Source organism: Aulonocara sp. 'chitande type north' Nkhata Bay, linkage group LG17 (assembly GCF_057382095.1).
Source record: "Aulonocara sp. 'chitande type north' Nkhata Bay isolate Kocher_YH1m ecotype deep benthic linkage group LG17, A_spYH_male_GT1.1, whole genome shotgun sequence".
Lineage (NCBI taxonomy): Eukaryota > Metazoa > Chordata > Actinopteri > Cichliformes > Cichlidae > Aulonocara > Aulonocara sp. 'chitande type north' Nkhata Bay.
Genome location: NC_141360.1, coordinates 41,741,062 through 41,759,726, shown reverse-complemented (window position 1 = coordinate 41,759,726; position 18,665 = coordinate 41,741,062). Strand labels below are relative to the sequence as shown.

The 18,665-nt window shown below is 43.6% G+C and overlaps 2 protein-coding genes across 3 annotated transcripts; one reads left to right on the top strand and one right to left on the bottom strand.

The window, feature by feature from the left end:
* The first annotated feature begins 903 nt into the window (after positions 1-903).
* Positions 904-9,848, top strand: il17ra1a (interleukin 17 receptor A1a). 2 transcript variants are annotated; one of them, XM_086268489.1, is made up of 11 exons: positions 907-1,361; positions 2,300-2,324; positions 2,649-2,795; positions 3,322-3,443; positions 4,108-4,234; positions 4,663-4,710; positions 4,793-4,950; positions 5,622-5,693; positions 5,832-5,922; positions 6,845-6,949; positions 7,097-9,848. In XM_086268489.1, exons 1-11 carry the CDS (start codon positions 1,269-1,271, stop codon positions 8,494-8,496), a joined length of 2,388 nt encoding a protein of 795 aa, XP_086124615.1. In that variant the 5' UTR covers positions 907-1,268; the 3' UTR covers positions 8,497-9,848. The 2 variants fall into 2 exon arrangements, with proteins under 2 accessions (XP_086124614.1, XP_086124615.1); XM_086268488.1 differs by having other exon boundaries at positions 904-1,361; positions 5,622-5,922.
* Positions 9,849-10,426: 578 nt separating this feature from the next.
* On the bottom strand, positions 10,427-17,755 carry tmem121b (transmembrane protein 121B). Its single transcript, XM_086268490.1, has one exon. It carries the CDS (start codon positions 17,702-17,704, stop codon positions 16,526-16,528), a length of 1,179 nt encoding a protein of 392 aa, XP_086124616.1. The 5' UTR covers positions 17,705-17,755; the 3' UTR covers positions 10,427-16,525.
* Positions 17,756-18,665: the final 910 nt, after the last annotated feature.

The window sequence follows — 18,665 nt, the reverse complement described above, 5'->3', positions numbered from 1 at the left end:
TGAAACCCTATAATCCTACCAGAGCACCGCGGACTATGAACCAGCTGCTCCCGCAGACTCTGAGATCCAGGCTTAAAAGCAGAGGCGATGGAGTCTTTTCAGTGGAGGCTCCAGGTTTAATTTTAAGCTGTTCCAAAGATCTGCCCAGTCTCCTAAAAAAACCCTATTTGTTCTTGCTCTCAGGTCTGGTTGAGACCTCGGCTTTTATTATGCTGTTTATAGTGTATATTTTGTACAACTTGTACAAAGTTCATTTAAAAACATGCTAAATAAAGGAACCTTGATCCAGCTCTGGTGGTGAATGTACCCCAGCGCAGCTGACCGATGACGAACATCATTGAGGGGACCGTCAGCCCACCCTGCGGAGTCAGCTGATGGCTTACTAACTTGTTCCTCTGAGATTGCTCTCGTGGCAGGATGTGTAAACACGGCCCTGCGGGATTTAATTATTGTGGCATCTGCGTCAAAATCTTTGAGTAAGCCTATTTCTCTCGGCTGTGCGGATCAGTTCACGATTTAATTCTGGCTGTTTGTTCTCGTCTGCTGTGAGCAGCCGACATAATACCGAGTTACATTCACATGTGACGGTGCACGTTACACCTTCGTGGTCCCGCCCCCGACACCGCGAACTTCAAGGCCCTTCCCACGACGCTGCTTTGAGCCTTTGTGAGTAACGACAGTAACGAAGTAACGAAGCCTCAGAACGAGGAAGAGGACGGAAAATTGATGTTTCGTTCAATGTCAGTGAGAAAAATGGGAGAACCAGGTACCCTTTGTGGGAGGCTGAATTCTTTACACTAGAAACATCTATGAACGTTGCGCACTGAGGCTGTTCCATCATTTACTGCTGTCTCTATATTGCACAGTGTTAATGTGCAAGTTAATGTAAATGTTGAGGCGTTTCTTTAAATTGAACGAGCGTGATGGGCTCAGTCATTTAAAAATCCCGACCATAGCCTCGGCTCATCGTTCACCGTGCGTGATTCGGAAAAAACGAATAGACGAATCATCTGAAGTGCTTCTTGAATTATCCATCCATCCATTATTTCATATTCAATCTCGTCAGAGTCAACAGAATAGTAGTCTAAATTCCCACGGGTCCTGAAGGTAGCATTTAGTAACTTACTGTAAATTGAGCAGGTTGTGTCACATCGAGCAGGAAGTTTTCCAGCCCAGCGCCAGTTACACCCTGTCGGGGGTTTTCCTTCACTGTCGACAGAGCAGTGTGTCTCTGAATCAGCGGACTGTTGTTCATTTGAAAGGTGAAAATGAGCCTCCATCGAGCGCTGCTGCTGTTAACGTGTGTGTCGCTGTCGACCACGCTCAGGATTTTATCCGGACGTCTCAAGTGCTCTCGACAGGTGAGAAAGGTTTTACAGTAGAGCGGCTCCAAGTTTGCCGAACACAACAGATACTTCCTGTTCCTGTTTGTGTACGTTATGAAAATAATTTTAGACAAACTTGAAAAGAAACTTTGAGTTTTCCTGGTAGCGAAAGAAAGTTTGTCTTTTTAAAGAATTCGATATTTTTGACTTCTTTACATAAGATTATTGTTCCTTACATAGTTTTGAGCTACATTTTGTTTAAGGCCAATTTTTCTCTAAACAAGGATTTTAAAATAAAACTATGAGCACTGTTCGTAATTCATTTAACTGAGTGTCTTACTTGGAGTGTAGTCCTCGCACCTGTATTTGATTCTATAACGAGTGAAGGCGCAGTCACAGGACTGAGCTATGTAATGATCAATGTTTAAGTAACGTCGTGTTTAAACTTTTGCGGATCTTTTTTTCTTTTCTTTAGTGTTTGTGTAGCGAAGAACAATGTTACAGTTTAGCTGGTTACAGTTTAGCTGGTAACAGTTTAGCTGGTAACAGTTTATCTGGTTACAGTTTAGCTGGTTACAGTTTAGCTGGTTACAGTTTAGCTGGTAACAGCCCACAATGCTAATGATTGACAGCTGTTCAACGTTCTGGTTGAGCGCTGTTTATCAGATAAGCAGTGTTCCTGTGTCGTGTATGAGGCACAGCGTTGTACAGCTCTAATATCTATCAACTTGAAATAGAACATCCGGGCATTCAAACTGCTGTTTGCTGAATAATTTTGTAACAGTTGTTGTAAACATTATGTTCATGTGACTCCTCTTCAAATAAAAAAAAGAAAGAGAGTAAAGTCCCTACAGGTGCACTGATAGGACCTTAAATAGGCTCCTACAGAGGAGCTGATGGAAAGCATTTTATAATACTGAATACTACACGTCTCCTTACTGATGTTCTCTTTTTGTCCATCTTTTCCTCTCCAGGATTTGAATTGTGAAGTTCGTGAAAGTGAGTGGATTCTTCAGTCTTCCTCTCGCTGCTGTTGCTCAGATTTCTTGGTTTGACCCTGGTTCAGACAGCGCAGCCACTGCTGACAGAGGAAGACAACAAGAATTTGGAAAACAATCAAACAAAAAGATATTCTTTAAATGCACTAATATTACATTTGGGAAGAGTCATTTGTGATGTCGTGCTGTAATATACCAGGAAGTAACAAACACAGTGCTGAAACACAGCAACAAAAAGAGAGACGAACAATGAACACAATCGCTTAAACTAAAAACCTTTGCTAATGGGACAATGACACTGGCTGTTCTCTGTGTGCGTTTGCAGCTAACTGTCTGGACAAGCGGTGGCTGAAAGTTCATGATTACACTCCCAGCAATCCAGAGGACCTGCAGGTGTCAGTGGACGTCAGGCCAGACGAGGCAGGACTCCTGCAGCCAGTGCTAGAGGCTAGTTGGAAGTTAAAGGATGATGGTGAGTGAGTCTGCGGGGATGATCATGTACAACAGTACATACATGAAAACCAACACATCAGAGACATGAAAACACTCAGATCCATCAGTTTTTCAACAATCCCTGATTTTAAAACTGATGATGGTGATTTAAGTCAGGACAGTTACTTATAACGTGGCTGTTTTCCATCTTTATTTATAAAGCACTTTAACATAAAACCAGAGTTCACAAAGTGCTGTACACATACAAATAGCATAAACAACAACAAAATAAATAAATAAATAAAATAAAACGTGTTAAAAAGTCAAATTGAGTCAACCCCTTGAAAGATTTTTATCACACTTTGTTTCACAAATAGTAAAAACAAATCTGATAAGATATCAGGAAACAAACTTAAACTAAAACTATTTGGAAAAGAAAAAGAAGATTAATGATAAAAATGCGCGTTTGCACGCTCTTGGCGTTTACTCCAGGTTAAGATAATGTGGGCGTGTTTTTGTTTGTTTCTCGGCCTTACCTGAATATTTTCTGCTATATTCACCTCCAGGTAGCATCCATTTCCTAAAGGCCACCGAGCTTCATGTTCTGGTGGAATCCACCAATCAGAACCTGTGTGTTCGATATTCGTTCAAAAACGAACTCGCGATGAGGAGTCCATCAGGAGAAAAGGTGAGTGTTGTTATTTGTAGATGTAACTGGATCCCTGCAGTTAGCAACATTTCATGCAGACAAAGCTTCAGCTTCAATGAATGATTGTTTACTGAGCTCTGACCAAATGATTTCTGAATAAAAGTCAACTACAAAGGATAAACGTACACGGAGAACATGATGGTTGTTTTCAATGCAAACTTTTAACCTGTAAAGGAACTGCTGATATAACCACTGCGCACCGCAGCATCATCCCTGTGCTGACGCTGTCTGGATCCTCTGTCCTCCACTATCATAACAACACATTTGCTCGGTTGCAATGATGGAGAAAATTTACCAAAGTTTAGCAAAGCTCTCAGCTAAAGTTCATTAAACTGAACATGTCTTTTTTCATCATTACAAATAATACAAAAAATATCCAATAAATCGATATTATTAAAAATGAGCGAGGATTTCTGTACTGTGAAGTACTGCGTTGTTTCAAGCAGCCATTGGCAGAAAACTACTACATAGGTCCATATACATTTTTTTCATGTCACCGATTATACCCATCACGCTCAGAACGTCCCACTGTGTGAGTGAGGTTCGATCAAACATGCACCAGCGTGTCCCGCAGTGGCATTCATACTGGTGCAAAGGTTTCACATGTGTGCTCCCGACCCTCAGCGTTGTTCTTGGCTTTCAGTGGTCATTCTCAGCTGATATGCTGGTGCTGGATCCGGGGCAGAGCTACCAGGTCTCTGTCTTCAACATACCCAAACCAGAACTGCACCACAGCAGCTACGACATCAGGAAAAACCTCCTAGTTCCTCGTGAGTTGAATTCAGAACCAGTGTTTGGTTGTTCCTGTTTGTTTTTCTCGGAGTTGTTTGGGATTATCTGTTTATTCATTTTTGTTCAGATGTTTTCTTGCTGTTATTTTGTGAACCTATACAATCATTCGAATGATTAGCTGGACTAAATACTTATCAGAGGCCCAGCTGTGTGTGCAGACACACCCTCTCCTTTCCATAAATCACATATAGACTGGTTGGGAAACTCACGCTGCAGATATCCTGAAGACACTTGAATGTACAAGGTGTTTGAGACAAAGGGATGTGATCCTTTTTCGTTTTCATCATAAAGATCTTTTCAAATACAGAATTCATACAGAAGTATGTCCCAGGGCAGGTTTAGACTCGTGAAGCTCTTAGACGATCTTCTGTAATTGATTTTATGAAACTGTTTTTGGTTTACTCAGATTGTGAAGATCCAGAAATGACGAACACACAGTTCTGCATAGAGAGAGGTACGTCACTGACAGAACCTCTAAATGCCCGTGAGAGTAAGTAAATCTTATAAAGCACGTCTGTCCTGTCGTCTGCTAACAGGAAGTCTGTGGCAGCCTAACATCAGTCTGAGTCAGGTCACTGTAGCTGATGGAAACTCTGCTCTGGCTGTCAGCTTCAGCCCTGACAACCTGTGTGAGAAGTACATGGTTATTGTCAATGGCTGCTCTTCTCAACAGGATAAACACAGTTTAAATAAGGTAAGGATTAATAATGTGGATTATGAAATATCAGGTCTCTCTCCTCCAAGTCTCTGTTAGTACATGACTTAATAATTGATCAACAAATCGATACAGAAACCTGGTATAAATAAAATTGAATCATCCTACATATTCAAATCTTTTTTGTATTCAAAGGGTTCGTGTGCAGTTAGCAGTTTCATTTCAACAGTACTGTCATCACAGTGGCCTATATTTTGTACCTTAACCTAGTTTTTACACATTTTTTTCAGTACAGGAAACTCTCTGCAATTTATTTTTCTTTTTTTTTGCGTCACTTGTAGAAAAGGCTGCTTATCGTGTGTAAACCACAGTCACAAATAGATGTTACCTTGTAAAGCACGACTGATGAAATAATTGCCAGACAATTATAATTTATTGTAAACTGGAGTATTTATTGAATCATGTACCATTTATTACAAAAGAAATTTAAGATGAATTTGCATATGTAGGTTTTAGGTTGATGTCTGTATCAAATGTACGCTCCAGACTTGGCGTTACGAGGTTCATGCATATGCACTTCCAAAAAGACGAAGCTGAACATGAACATATAACAGAATTTTATTTGGTGAATCAAACATCTAAATCTTCAAAGGACTAGAACATCGTTCTTACTGTGTTGTTTGTTAAATGTTGGTCAAACTGGTTTTCAGGCGAATCAGACCCTGAGTGTAACATTCAGCCTGGATAGTTGGCCGAGATCGTGCTGCCAGTTTGATGTTCAGGTAAAACCTTTCAAGCCTGTTCTGCACAGTGATGCTAGTTTAATCATATTTATTATTATTTTAATTCTGATAATACTTCACCATGCTGTAGGATCCCACTTCACCTGGGTGCACAAGTTCATTCTGTCTTTATTGCAGATTAAACCTTATTTCTCACAATGTGGTGAAGACTGTACCCGTCGAAGGAAAACTCAGAATATTTGCCCCAGTGTGACGAAAGGTCCTGCAGGTCAGTATCACGTTTGAGTCAGAGGGTGGCTGAACGCTCTGTCAGATCAACACTTTATAAAGTAATGATAAAGTCGGTGGTTTGATTCCCAGCATTTTCCTGTGCTCGTACACTAGTGAACATTACGACACCGTAAACATAGTTTCGTTTCGGCCCACATGGGGGTTCAGCTTCTGCACGTATCCACCCCGCACACATGTGGAGTGCCATTTAGGCTGCTTTAGCTTGCCCACAGTTGCTCACTCTACAGCCCACCTCCTCCTCTCATGATGTGCTGCATCTGTTCTCACTGATGCTTGCTCTGGTCTTGCTACTGTTGCTACTATTATAACTCAAACCGGCTGTGTATCTACGAGGAAAAGTGGGTTTAACAGCCATTTAATTTTGACTTAAATGTAACCAAATAGTTTGGTTTGGGAACAAAGTAACTGCGAAAATTGCTCAGCTACCCAAAATAAAGTTTCTAGGTGGAGCAGGTCATTGACTAATTGGAAGGGTTTTAGTTCCAGCCTGGCTGCTCCAGGCAGTTGCATCTTCTGCATCTGTCGGAGTACGAATGTTACATGGAAAGCACTTAAACGTAGAAAAAAGTGCTTGTATGAAGAGGTGAATGAGGCAAGATGTGTAAAGGTATTGAGAGCTAGGGCAGGGTAAAAACGTGCTACGTAAGAAGCAGTCATCATCACACCAGGTAGTGGGTGGGATCTATTTGGGGGACAAGTGAAGAGTTTGTCCTCATAGTTGTTAGCAGCAGGAAACATTGGCAAGTATAATGATGTGAGTTCCAGGGTGGCCGAGGCTCACTGAAGCACATGGGGAGCGAAGGCTAGCCTGTGTAGTCCGATCTAACAGAGCAGTTACTGCAGCTCGGGTATCTGTTCACTCTGTTGGTGTCACGTTGAATTATTTCTGCTTCTTACAGCATTCCCAGCAGATAATGCCCCTCACTACGGGTTCGTTTCCCTGGGAGTGGTGTCGATGTGTATACTGATGGCAGCTGTTATGTTTGCCATCTGCAGGAAGCCAGGTTAGTCTCCTTTAAGTTCTATATCAAGTTCTAACTTCAAAGGTTTTGATTGGAGACGTGGCTCTCCATCGATTTGTGCACGAATGTTATGGTTTAACTTTGCTCTTCGGTTGCTGATGATCCTCTCGTGGTCTCTTCTACTTTCAGGGAAAACTAATGTCAGTGCAGGACCAAAGGGAGTTCAGGAAGTGCAGCCAGTCAAACAAAAGCCCAAAGTATTGGTCATCTACTCACAAGACCACCATCTGTACAGGGACATCGTGCTGAAACTCTGCACCTTCCTCCAGACAAAGTGTGGCACTAAGGTGCTAGTAGACCTGCTCGACTCCACCTCGGTAGGCATGGTGGGTCGTCTGCGCTGGCTCGAGTGGCAGCGGCAGCAGCTGAAAGATCCCTCGGACAAAATTCTCGTGCTGTGCTCACGAGGCGTCCAGGCAAAGTGGAAGGCCATGTGCGGTCAGGGACGAGTGACTCTGAAGGAAGACCTCCTATCGCCCACAGACGACATGCTCACTCCTTTTCTCAACCTCTTTCTGCCAGAAATGCACCAGGCAGGCACGCTGGGCAAGTACATGGTAGCTTATTTTGATGACATCAGCAGCGAGAAAGACGTGCCGTCGGTTTTCGACATTGCGGTGAAATACAGGCTGATGAAGCACTTTGAAGAGCTGTTCTTCCGCATCTTAGACATCGAAAAGTATCAGCCGGGGCAGGTGAAGCACATTGAGGGAATCGGTGCAGATGAATATTTCAACTGTCCCTCTGGTAGAGCTCTGAGGACGGCCATTGAAACCTTCCAGGCCTACCAGTTTGAAAATCCCGACTGGTTCGAGAAGCAGTGTGTGGTTAGTGAAGAGGAGGTCCTAAACGACGCCAACATGCTCATTGAACAGCTGCATATTCCTCCCGTCCTTGAATGTGTCCCTCTAATCAGAGATGAGTTTCCTGTCTATGTTCGTGATGTGGAAATCAATGAAAACAGCAGCAGCATTCACATTCTCACCCCTGAACTGAACCCGGAGAGTCAGCTGTCCTCAGTAATAGAACTTATACCTGCAGTCAATCCATCAGACAGACATCAGCATTCATCCGGCCTGGAGAACGTGCTGACGGAGTCTGTCTACGTAGCTGAGCCAGCTTTAAACAATCCACCGCCACCCAGACAGAACTGGGTCTCCCTTGTGGATGAACCGTTTAGTCACATTCCCACTGAAGATAATGAGGAGGATTCCTTGATATCTCTGAACCAAGCTTATCTGGACCAAAGAAGCCAAGCTCTGCCGAACTCCCTGGACTTTAATTCTCCAGAATCGTCGTGTACAAGTGTTCCCGGGCAGCATTTCCCCCCCTCTGGGATGGATAACTCTGAGCATGTGCAGATAGAGGAGAACGAGGCTCAGGAGCCAAAAGGACCAAGCAGTGGCTCCGATCAAGGCTACAGCTCAAAAAACTCCTCCCAGCACGAATGTCCATCTAAAGACGAGTCACTGGTGGCTTTGGCAAAGCTGCAGAAGGAGCTGTTTGAAGAATTTGACATTACAGTGTGACATATATTTGATGATATTTCTTACTGGCAACATGATGTTGCTGTGGCAGACTGTTCACGTCGGCTTCTTCTTTGGTGTTAATCATTCACAGGGGAGTTTGCAAACCAGTGACTTCCCAGCAGCTGATCCCAGGGAACGCCAGAAAGTTCCACATTTAAAAGTTGGCAATAAGCAAAAGACCCTTGACCAGTAATGTGCTTGTGTAATATGTGTAGGAGTTGTGTCTTTTTCAAAGATAAAGAACACGGATTACTGAGAGTTTGGTTCCTGCAAAGAAAAATCCAAAATGCATTTAATGTGATGTTTTTAAAGCTGTACTGCAGCTGAAAACAGCAGCGTCATTAATCATTACAGCACTGTAGCGTGACTGTTAGCGATCACGGTGTATTTGTGTTACTCTGAAACTTGTGTTGTTAATTGTTGACAGGCCAGACAGCTGTCGTGGGGACATGAGCGGGTGATATTGTAGAAAACAGTTACAGCATGAGTTTAACAAAATATTTGCATTTGGTTTAAATGAATTTGTAATAGCTTTTTTTGCAGGTGTGATTGTTGCTTACAGGAAGTAGACTTTGTTTCATTTCCCTGCCTGCACAGACTCTTTGTTTGTCAGCTTGTCTCCTCGCTGCATGTTGAAAAGGCCAGAGAGGAAGCAGGGGCACATTTAAGAGCCTCTGGAAAATCACTAAACATGTATATATGCCTATATATGTGTGAATGTGAGTGCGAATGGTTGTCTGTGTGTTGGCCCTGCGACACACTGGCGACCTGTCCAGGGTGGACCCCGCCTCCCACCCTAAGACAGCTGGGATAGGCTCCAGCACCCCCACGACCCTGAAAAGGATCAGGGATGGAGGGATGAATGCATACAAGAATAAAAGTTTAATGGCGAATCAGTGGGTGAGGGAGGGGCTTGGATAAGCTCCCTCTCAGGCGTAACTGAACACACGCCTACCTGACGCCTAAACCAGGCAAACAAGAAGTGATTTAAGTTGGAGGCAAATCGATATTATCAATGAATATTTTCAGATGATCAGAGTCTTGTATTTGTTCCCTTGAGAAAGGGTCATTTTCCATTTCCAGCCTGATGTACAGTAGTTAACTGTAATGTGACGTGATGCTGCTCAGCTAGTGTTCACACGTGTACAGCACAGCTATGAATGACGAGCACGTTTCATCATGAAGCTTCAGTCTTTGTTCTGAAGGACCTGAAAATTAAATCTGATGGTTTTTCCTCCTGTTTGCTGTACAGATGTTATTTCATGCTTGATGCTTTGTTGTGTTACATTTTCAATCACCATCTTCTGAACATAATCCACAATAAAAAAACACTCTGTTGTTTTTAATTGAAAGTCCTCTGATTTATTTCAGGTTTCGACCGCGTGACTCTTCTTACACATCGAGTTGGCTACATAGATTGGATTATATCAGTACAGATATACAGCACACAATTTTATAGTACAGGTAAGGTCCCCTCTGTAAAACTCATCAACATCTGTGTAAACGAAGAAAAGGAAAGCTTGTATATTCTGATACAGGAGTGTTAAAATCACACACTCTGTTTTTCACACGGGCTAAAGAAGAAGAAGAAATCATTTCGATTTGTGTGGCATGAGCAGCTCCTCTGAATCCCCATGTCTGTTAAAGCCTTTGGTAGTTTCAGTAAAACTGTGCTTGTTCATGCAGGTAAAGACCCACTGCACGTCAGCTTAGTTTAATCTAGATATGGTCCTGCTAAGTATTAGTCTCAAGCTTCATGTGCAAATCCCCTCAAACACTGTGAGGGAGCGTTTCCAACAACACTGTATACATATGCAAGTGTTTCAGAGATTACTGGCACAAGGAAACAATACAAAAATAGTATAAAATATATCATTTAGAGTACTATGGTAAACTATGATAAGCAGCAAACAAATAAAAGAAACAAAGCCAAGGCAACAACATGTCTGTCATTTTATGGATATCTATAAACACCAATGAACACTCATTAAAAAACAATAATATTGAAAAGAAAAAATCAACGATTTGAGCAAAAGTTTCTTTTCTCTGCTAAACATGAAACTTCTCTCAGTTGCAGATAGCTGAATGTGTGTCTCAGCCAACAGGACTTCAGCTGTGCAGACGCAGCAATCACAGACTGATCCTGGTACAGTGCAGCCAGTTTCTGCTCCATTTACACTCGTGTGTTTAACTGGAATCAGTTTAACGGGATGAATGTCCTCTCCTCACAGAACGATTGGTTACATTGTAACCCAAGTTCCCTTAGTAAAGAGACTATCTCTCCACCTTCTTTATCCCACATACATGTATGCATAAGATGCAGCTTAAGTCAGTGCAGCTGTAGTGTAGTGGTGAGACTGCAGGGGGTCGGGAAGCTCATCTTGGAACCGGAAGGTTGCCGGTTCGATCCCCTGCTCTGTCTGTCCTGGTCGTTGTGTCCTTGGGGAAGACACTTCACCTACTGGTGTTGATGGCGCAATATGGCAGCCTCCCTTCTGTGGCTACAACTGTAGCTGCCTCCTCCAGTGTGTGGATGAATAGTGGAATTGTAAAGTGCTTTGAGGGTTTCGCTATATAAATGCAATCCATTATTATTACACACCTTTGCAGTGGGAGTTGCAAGCTTGATTCCCACCTGGTACCCAGTAAGGGATTTCTACCTCATCTTCACGGACCTGAATGGTTCGTGGTTGTGGGCCTGGGACCAAGAAGGTTTACCCTCACAACAGTGGTCCACTAGCCTTTGCTTCATTATTCACAAAGACTCCACCATTTACAGGTGCTAAAATGGCTCATGGAAGGCCATCGGCACTGTCCAAATCCCACAGAGGGCCAGCTGGTCACCAGATGGTGTAGGGAACATGGTAAAGCATGACCCTATGAGGTCCCTTAAGTGTGACAAGAATCCTGTGGCAGTTTTTGTAGGGAGCAACACAGACTGCTGCCACTAGTACCGAGCTGAAGGGAACCTACAACCCTAACTAGCATTTCCTGCAGAAACAAAGGATTGTCACAGGCCATGACGTCCCATCCTTCTTGGGGTGGGAAGCTCCGAGAGCACTGAGTAGAATTCAGTGTGGTGATTGCGTATCAGCCTTGCTTGCCAGGGGAGAATGCTGTCTTTTAAAGGACAGGCTTTAAGGTGACCCCAAACCCTGCTGCAATAGGCCAAGGCTGCTGGGGCTTCCCATGATGCAATGTTTCTTTTTAGCTCATCTTTAATACACCACTCTGCGTTTAATCATTAGTTATTTTTCATCTCTGCCTCTCTTCCACGTGGGTGTATCGGTTTTCCTGTGCACCTCCCTCACCCTGGTTCTGCTGGAGGGTTAGTCCCCTTTAACTTGTGTATTATTGGTCTTTATCTTACAATATAAAGAACATGCTAAGGCAACACTTGTTGTTAATTTGGCGCCATATAAATGCAGTTGAACTCAATTAGATGTGTCAGATCCAGCCTGTCTTATTCCTTCACGGGGGAGGAGTAAGAGAGACCCTGAGTGGAGATAAATTCAGAGCCGGAGTGGAGGCCACTGGTAAAGTCTGTGTACCCTACTCTCTCTGGATGCTCTGCCTTAGACAATGTCATACCATATACCACATATAATATAATAACAACATCAGCATCTGGAATATGTAAGGCAGAGAGACAGTCTCGACACAAACACAACAGAAAACTGCTTTTAAGGGTTCGTGCAACAAAATTACACAAGTTTCAGTTTAAATCACTTCCTAACAGCAGAGCTGAGACACTGAGAAGAACGAGCCAAATAATGTGGACATTTTCTGCACTTTTTTGCATATTTAACACATTTTAAAGTGTTTGTCAGTAAAACCGTCTTTTTAGCAAAGTGCACATTTTGAACTTCCTCCAGACAATCAGTGCTGCAAGTGAAAGTTCAAAGGCTTTAAACTCCTTCATACAGCTTTAGCTTTAACACCATCGTTTGTGCCGGGTACATGACAGGTATCATTATCAGTCTGCTTTGCAATATGTTCTTTGTCCTTCAGCCTGTAAAGAGTTGGACAGCGCTGAGGTAACACGCTGCTGGACATGCAGACGTGTCAGTATTGTTTCACTCAAATTTCCTTCAGCTGCTGTGAGAAGGTTGAATAAAATCTTTTGTTCTCAATGAAACTAAAAATCTTAAATATAGTAAACAGATATATTTAACCAAAGTGCATTAGAAACAAGCATTTCTTGACAAAACATCTTTCTAATCTGTACTGAAATTATGAAAAAAAGCAAATGAAACAAACAGGTCATAATTCTGTTACGCCGCCGCCGCCTTTCCTCTACAATCATCTACGCTGCACGCACTGGTCACGGACACACCGACACTCGTCGTCATTAAAGTTCACTCATCTCCAAAGCAATAGGCACTAAATCATGTTCAGATTACTCAGACTTGGATATTGCACACATAATAAATACTTTACCAGACGTGATTGCAAAATACAGAACGACGAGCTCATAAAGGAGGAGAGAGACAAAGTCAGTCAGTAATGCCACCTGATGTAAAAGTGTCCTATTAATGTGAAGTCCTATTATTAGGGTTATTATCATCATCATTATTATTATTAGCAGAGTTAACACACTTAAATGTTTCAGATCATTAAACAAATCTTAATATTAGATAAAGATCACCTGAGTAAATACAAAATGCAGTTTTTAAAGATAATTTCACTGATTAAGTGAAAAGAGAATCAAAGGTCCTCCTCTGCCCCCCAAATAAGTGATTGTTTCACCTTCAGCAGCAAGAACTGCAATCGTGTAATTGGAATAAAACAAAGGCTGATGTTACATTTATCTAAAGCATAAATAAAATAAAGACTTTGGGGATAATATTCTGTGAAGCTGTGAGACATTTGAAGCTTCTCGTTGAATTTGGCCGAACATTAACACACTTGCAGCAGCCAGACGTGCTGGAGGTAGTGTGCTGTTCTGGGTTTCAGCACCTGGATGACTTCAGATAATTCAACCCAGCAAAGAGTGTAACAGACACACTGCTCCACCCTGTGGATGCCGTCAAAGACTTTCAATGTGGCTGAAACAAACTTCTTCAAACCGTGGGCGCTGTCGCAAACACCTGATTGCAGTTTTTGCTGCCAAGGGCGGCACAACGAGTTATTAGGTTGTATTTACTCCGATTATCTTTATCTAATATCACAATCTGCTTAATGGTCTGAAATGTTTAAGTGTGATAAATATGCCAAAACCAATGAAGATATCAGGAAGGGGGTAATTACTTTATCGTGATACCTGTGCCCTCCCCAGCTTCACCTGGATGCAGACTGTCTCCCACCTCAGGTCTCATCTATGTAAAATGATATATACACTCTGAAAACCATGAATTTTTCATACAAATTCAGTTCATTTATATACACATACACATGTTCGTGTTGTTTAAAGCTTCTTACCGACTCTGTGTATCAGGTACAGAAGCCTTTGAACAGAGAGCAAAGGAAACGCTGACGTCCAGAACATTTTTCTTTTCTCAGGTTCTGGAGAATAATTTAACAAACAGAGCTAGAAATGCAAAAATGACCAAACATGTGTTTAGCCTTCACATAGAAAGCTGAAGGCTAAACTCCAACCACTGCATTATGGTTTTTAGCTGTCGCCTGCTGTTTCATAACGCACTGAGAGGCACTTACACCAAAATGCAGCACAGCTGATAGTGAGACAAGCTGAAATCAGATTGAAGGAATATTGATGAGCACCGCCAAAGCTGTAATAATGTGGCTAAATTCGATATTACTGCTATATACTGAAAAAATCATTATTTTTCTCCTTTAATTGGATTTTGTGGAGAAACCAGTTTCAGTATGTTAGAAACAGACGTGCTCAGAGTGCTGAGCTTTCTGGGCTAAAACTTTAAATAATGTCGCCATTGATTTGATGGGTTTTTGTTTACTTAGTTTTGTTTGTTTATTGGAGAACTTGAACTCTGCCCGTTTGTGACCAAGAGAACTGCAGAGTCAGAACTCAGAGTGAAAGAAAATACTGACAGAAGCCTCGGGGGGGTCGTGGCACTGCTGGTTTGTAAGCAACTTACACACAAGTCTACTCTACTTTCAGTACGATTAACGACCAGCAGACATCACTGTCATTGATAGAAAACACTAATGTACATTAGGTGGAGCAGAGCCCGGCGTTAGGACTTAAATCTGGCGTTTTCAAATTGCAGTTTGATCTCAGCACAGTCCAGCTGCTGTCCCTCGGAGGTCGTAGGCTGAACACACACAGCAGTGTTGTGAGTCTCCTGCAGGTGTCTGACTGTAGCACCTGTTGGCTGGTCTGAAGAGGGCTCGTTGTAAGGCTGGTACAGGTGACACCAGGCAGAAACTGGAAAATCCGTTTACCTCTTACGTTGAGCGCCGTCTGCCCCAAACGCAGAAAGCTCATCGAGTTTAGCTGCTATCACAGGCAGGTACGCGACATCATTTCCACTTTCCAACATAAATGGGAACGCGCTGCTCTGAAAATAACGTCATCCTGTCAAGTAATAAGTCATTTGTGTAAAACGGGCCGTTTCTTATATCGTGTTTTTCTCCTCCGTCTGAGCAACATGTGTGACATCACCACCACCTGCAATATGGCCGCGGATTCAACAGAACTGCTCACACTTGTATTGAAAGCAGACAAACCGTCGTGTACAGCAGTGTGAAAAAGTTAAAGTGTTTCCTTGTTTCTTTTTTGTTTGCATATTTGTCACGTTCACCTGTTTCAGGTCAGACCTGTTCAATCAAAAACTCCATTACACAGAAGGCGTCTGACAAAGTGACGCAGGCTACAAGGAAAGCATCAGGACACAGGTGAAAGAAGGACGCTTGACAGGGTTACAATGTCAAAGGCTTTGGGAAACCATAACGCCGTCCACCAAGAAAACCTGGCACAGTGGTGAACCTTCCCGGGAATGCTCAGCTCTACAGTGGTTTTATGCAGCAGGACACCAGCAAGTCCACCTCTAAATGGTAAAAAACATGAAGATTTTTTGACTGGCCGATGTAAGTCCTGATGGAAAAGTTGCTCCACAGAGAAGTTAAACTCACTGGCAGTTATTGCAAACACTTGATTTCAGTTGTTGCTGCCAAGAGTGGCACAACCAGTTATTAGCTTTAGGGGGGCAGTCCCCTTTTCACACAGGTCCAGGTAGGTTTAACGTTTTCCAACAATAAATAAAATCATCATTCCTCATATAAAAGTACATTTTGTATTCAGACGGGTTATTTTTAAATCATATTAGAATCAGAAAGTCTGATGATCTGAAACAGAGAAGTGACAAACATGCGAACAGCGACCAAAAAAGAAATCAGGGTCAGATACTGTTTCACAGCTCTGCATGTGATTAATCACAAAGTCGTTTGGTAGTAAGCATCATCGATTGATAACAAAGGCCAAATGTGGTCCCTGCGGTTTAATTAGCGAGTCGAGCCTGGCTTGTAGTCTGACAGCGCTTGGTGACCCTGGAGCTGCTTTGGAAATAAAGATTTCAAATCACAGTCACTGAAATAATGAGATCATTGCGTAGCTGCCTTTGGGCCCACTAACACAGAAAGACCTGAATTAGCACATTAGGCCTCCACAGCCTCCAGTTGATGGAACTTCTGCCTTTACCCCATTTTTTTATTTTGTGCTGAACATTTTCTTGTCTTCCCACGAATGACACCTCTGTTAGTGGTAACACAGAGACGGAGCCTCTTCAAGGCCTTTAATAATACTTTATGTTGAGATGCAGCTGGGAGGCCCAACAGGAGCTCACCACGGGAGATAAGATTTCGTTTTTTCAGTCTGATTAGAAAATTGGTTTTGTTTTTTGTCTATTATTTAGCAGCTAAATGCCATCATCTGCACTGCTTATTTTATTGTTGCCTGCGTGTCTGATACCTGATACCTGCTTTGCTTATCGCGTGGACGTGAATCCAAAAGCCAGCATCCCGAGGCGGACACTCGGTGGTATTTGGGATTTTCCAGGTTCCAGCTATGTCTGTCCTGCCGTCACAGGCAGAGACGGCCGCCACGGCTCTAGGACTGAGCCACAGCCAGAGTATTGACATACCCGTGCGGACACATGTCGTTCTCGGACACGCAGTGGGAGAACTGGGCCGGGTTGCTGCCGCCAGCCAGCCTGCGGACCCCCCGGAACGCCACACACTGCTCCAGCAGCTCCAGCAGCTTACAGGCCAAGAAGAAGATGTTTTTGAACATGAACACCGACACCGGCATCTTGTAGATGTAGACCTGGAAACACCTGACCACCAGCAGGGGCGCATTAACCACCAGGCCCGTGGAGAAACGGGCCCAAAGCCACCTGCAGCGCAGCTCGGACGCCGTGAGCTCGTACAGCCAGACCACCGGCACGGCCAGGGCCACAAAGTACACCGAGATCACGGTGTATTTAAGATAAAGCGTGGGGATCTCGTTCCTTAGCAGCATCTCCACAAGCGTGAAGCTGTCCAGCAGGTCCAGGCAGGTGCCCATGAAGCAGCTCTGGGAGTGGTGCCGCGTCGAACCGTTCAGGTCCTCGATGATGGAGTTGATGAGGCAGAAGAGCAGCGGCGCAGACAGCAGCATGACGATTTTGAAGCCGGTCGCTCCGAACGGGACCTTTAACGTGATCAGCTCCAGGATGGAGGTCTCCAGGATGAGCACCACCTTAGGGGTGCAGGCGATGACGTAGATGAGCCATGCAAGGTAGGCGTAGGTGAACTCTCCGAGGTTGCAGCCGAAAATGGAGCTTTTCTGGTGAAAGCCGCAGGCCCGCTCCCTCTTACTCCGCGCGTTCTTCATGAAGAAAATCCCCCAGCCCGAAATCACCACGAGGTCCGTGGCTATCCACGAGCACCAGTACAGGTCCGTGAAGATGATGAGGTAGAAATCCAGAACGCCGCCCTGGAAGATGAGGAGGAGGAAGCACAGCGCCTTGTACAGCATGCTCCTCTTGGATTTGTGCGCCAGCAGGGGAGCGGTCTGCACGAACTCCCCTGATGTCATGATGCTGGCGGCGGCTGCGGATGAGGTGACCAGGGCCTGGATGCTGCCGCTGTCCTCCGGGATGATGCTGCCGCTGGTGGTCTGGGTGTCGCGCCTCCTGCTTAGCTGGCCGTCTTCGGAGGAAAATGAGATGGGAGAGTTGGGGCAATCGCTCGCTTCGGGTGGGAAATAATCGGCCTTCGGATTGTCTTTTGCAGTTTCAGTGACCATTGTATTTGCGCTGTCGCCTCCCTCTCGACTGTTTTCTTCCCTCTAGCTGCTTTAAAGGTGGAGAGAACCAGCCAGGCGCAAAGAAAGGCACGGACTAGTGGAACGGATTCCACCTCCCTCTGCTTTTGCGCTCATTTCCATTCGTTTCTCACACATGTTCATATGGGGCGCCGTTTGTAAAGTGAAACATGCTGAAATTAACGGCAACATTTTTCCACATTTAGCTCAAAACCTTACAAAAACATATTTTCGAGTAATTTTTTACAACATTTAGTAAAATATTTGTAACTTTTCATCAAATGTTAAATATTAAATCTAAATATTATATTTAAATCTAAATGTTAAATGTTAAATCTAAATGTTTAGGCTAATATGCAAATTTATTGTACGGATCAACGGAAATACCAAAATAAAAGCTTCCCGAAAACCTCCGGTGCAAAATTGTGTCTGTTCTCCTCCTCACTTCTCCCCGCCATGTGCTGCTTCACTTCTTGCCTACGAGCATGTCCAGCGATTTTGCTGGACATGTGCTGCAGCGATTGTGAAGTGGAGACTGCAGCTGCTAAGAGTGCACTACTGCTGAACCTTTGGATGGCCGACAAAACGGATCTTCCGATGTTTTCAGCTAAATCGCCGGACGTGCTTTCTCATGGTCGGGTTATGGCTGAATTCCAGTGGAATGACGGTCCCGCCATAATAGACGTTCCAGCCATGTGTTCCAGCCCTAAACCTAACCTTATCTAACTATAACCTTATTCTTAACCTTTACTAGCAGTTAAATGACGTAAAATAGTGTTTTCCAAAGCGATCTTTAGAAAATGAACGAACGTGTAGATTGAGTCCAAACGGTTCTCATGTGCTCTCCTTTTTCCGATGCCGTAATTTAGGAACGTGTTGGGTACCCGAAAGCATAAAATGTTGACAATTTGTCACCTAGCGAAAATTATTACGCTTTGGGAGT

Excerpts from the sequence above, each read along its gene's own strand:
- il17ra1a (XM_086268488.1), top strand. The coding sequence starts at position 1,269 with ATGAGCCTCCATCGAGCGCTGCTGCTGTTAACGTGTGTGTCGCTGTCG. Across the intron at positions 2,796-3,321 it reads TTGGAAGTTAAAGGATGATG|GTAGCATCCATTTCCTAAAG; the intron begins GTGAGTGAGTCT and ends ATTCACCTCCAG. Across the intron at positions 3,444-4,107 it reads GGAGTCCATCAGGAGAAAAG|TGGTCATTCTCAGCTGATAT; the intron begins GTGAGTGTTGTT and ends CTTGGCTTTCAG.
- tmem121b (XM_086268490.1), bottom strand. The coding sequence starts at position 17,704 with ATGGTCACTGAAACTGCAAAAGACAATCCGAAGGCCGATTATTTCCCA.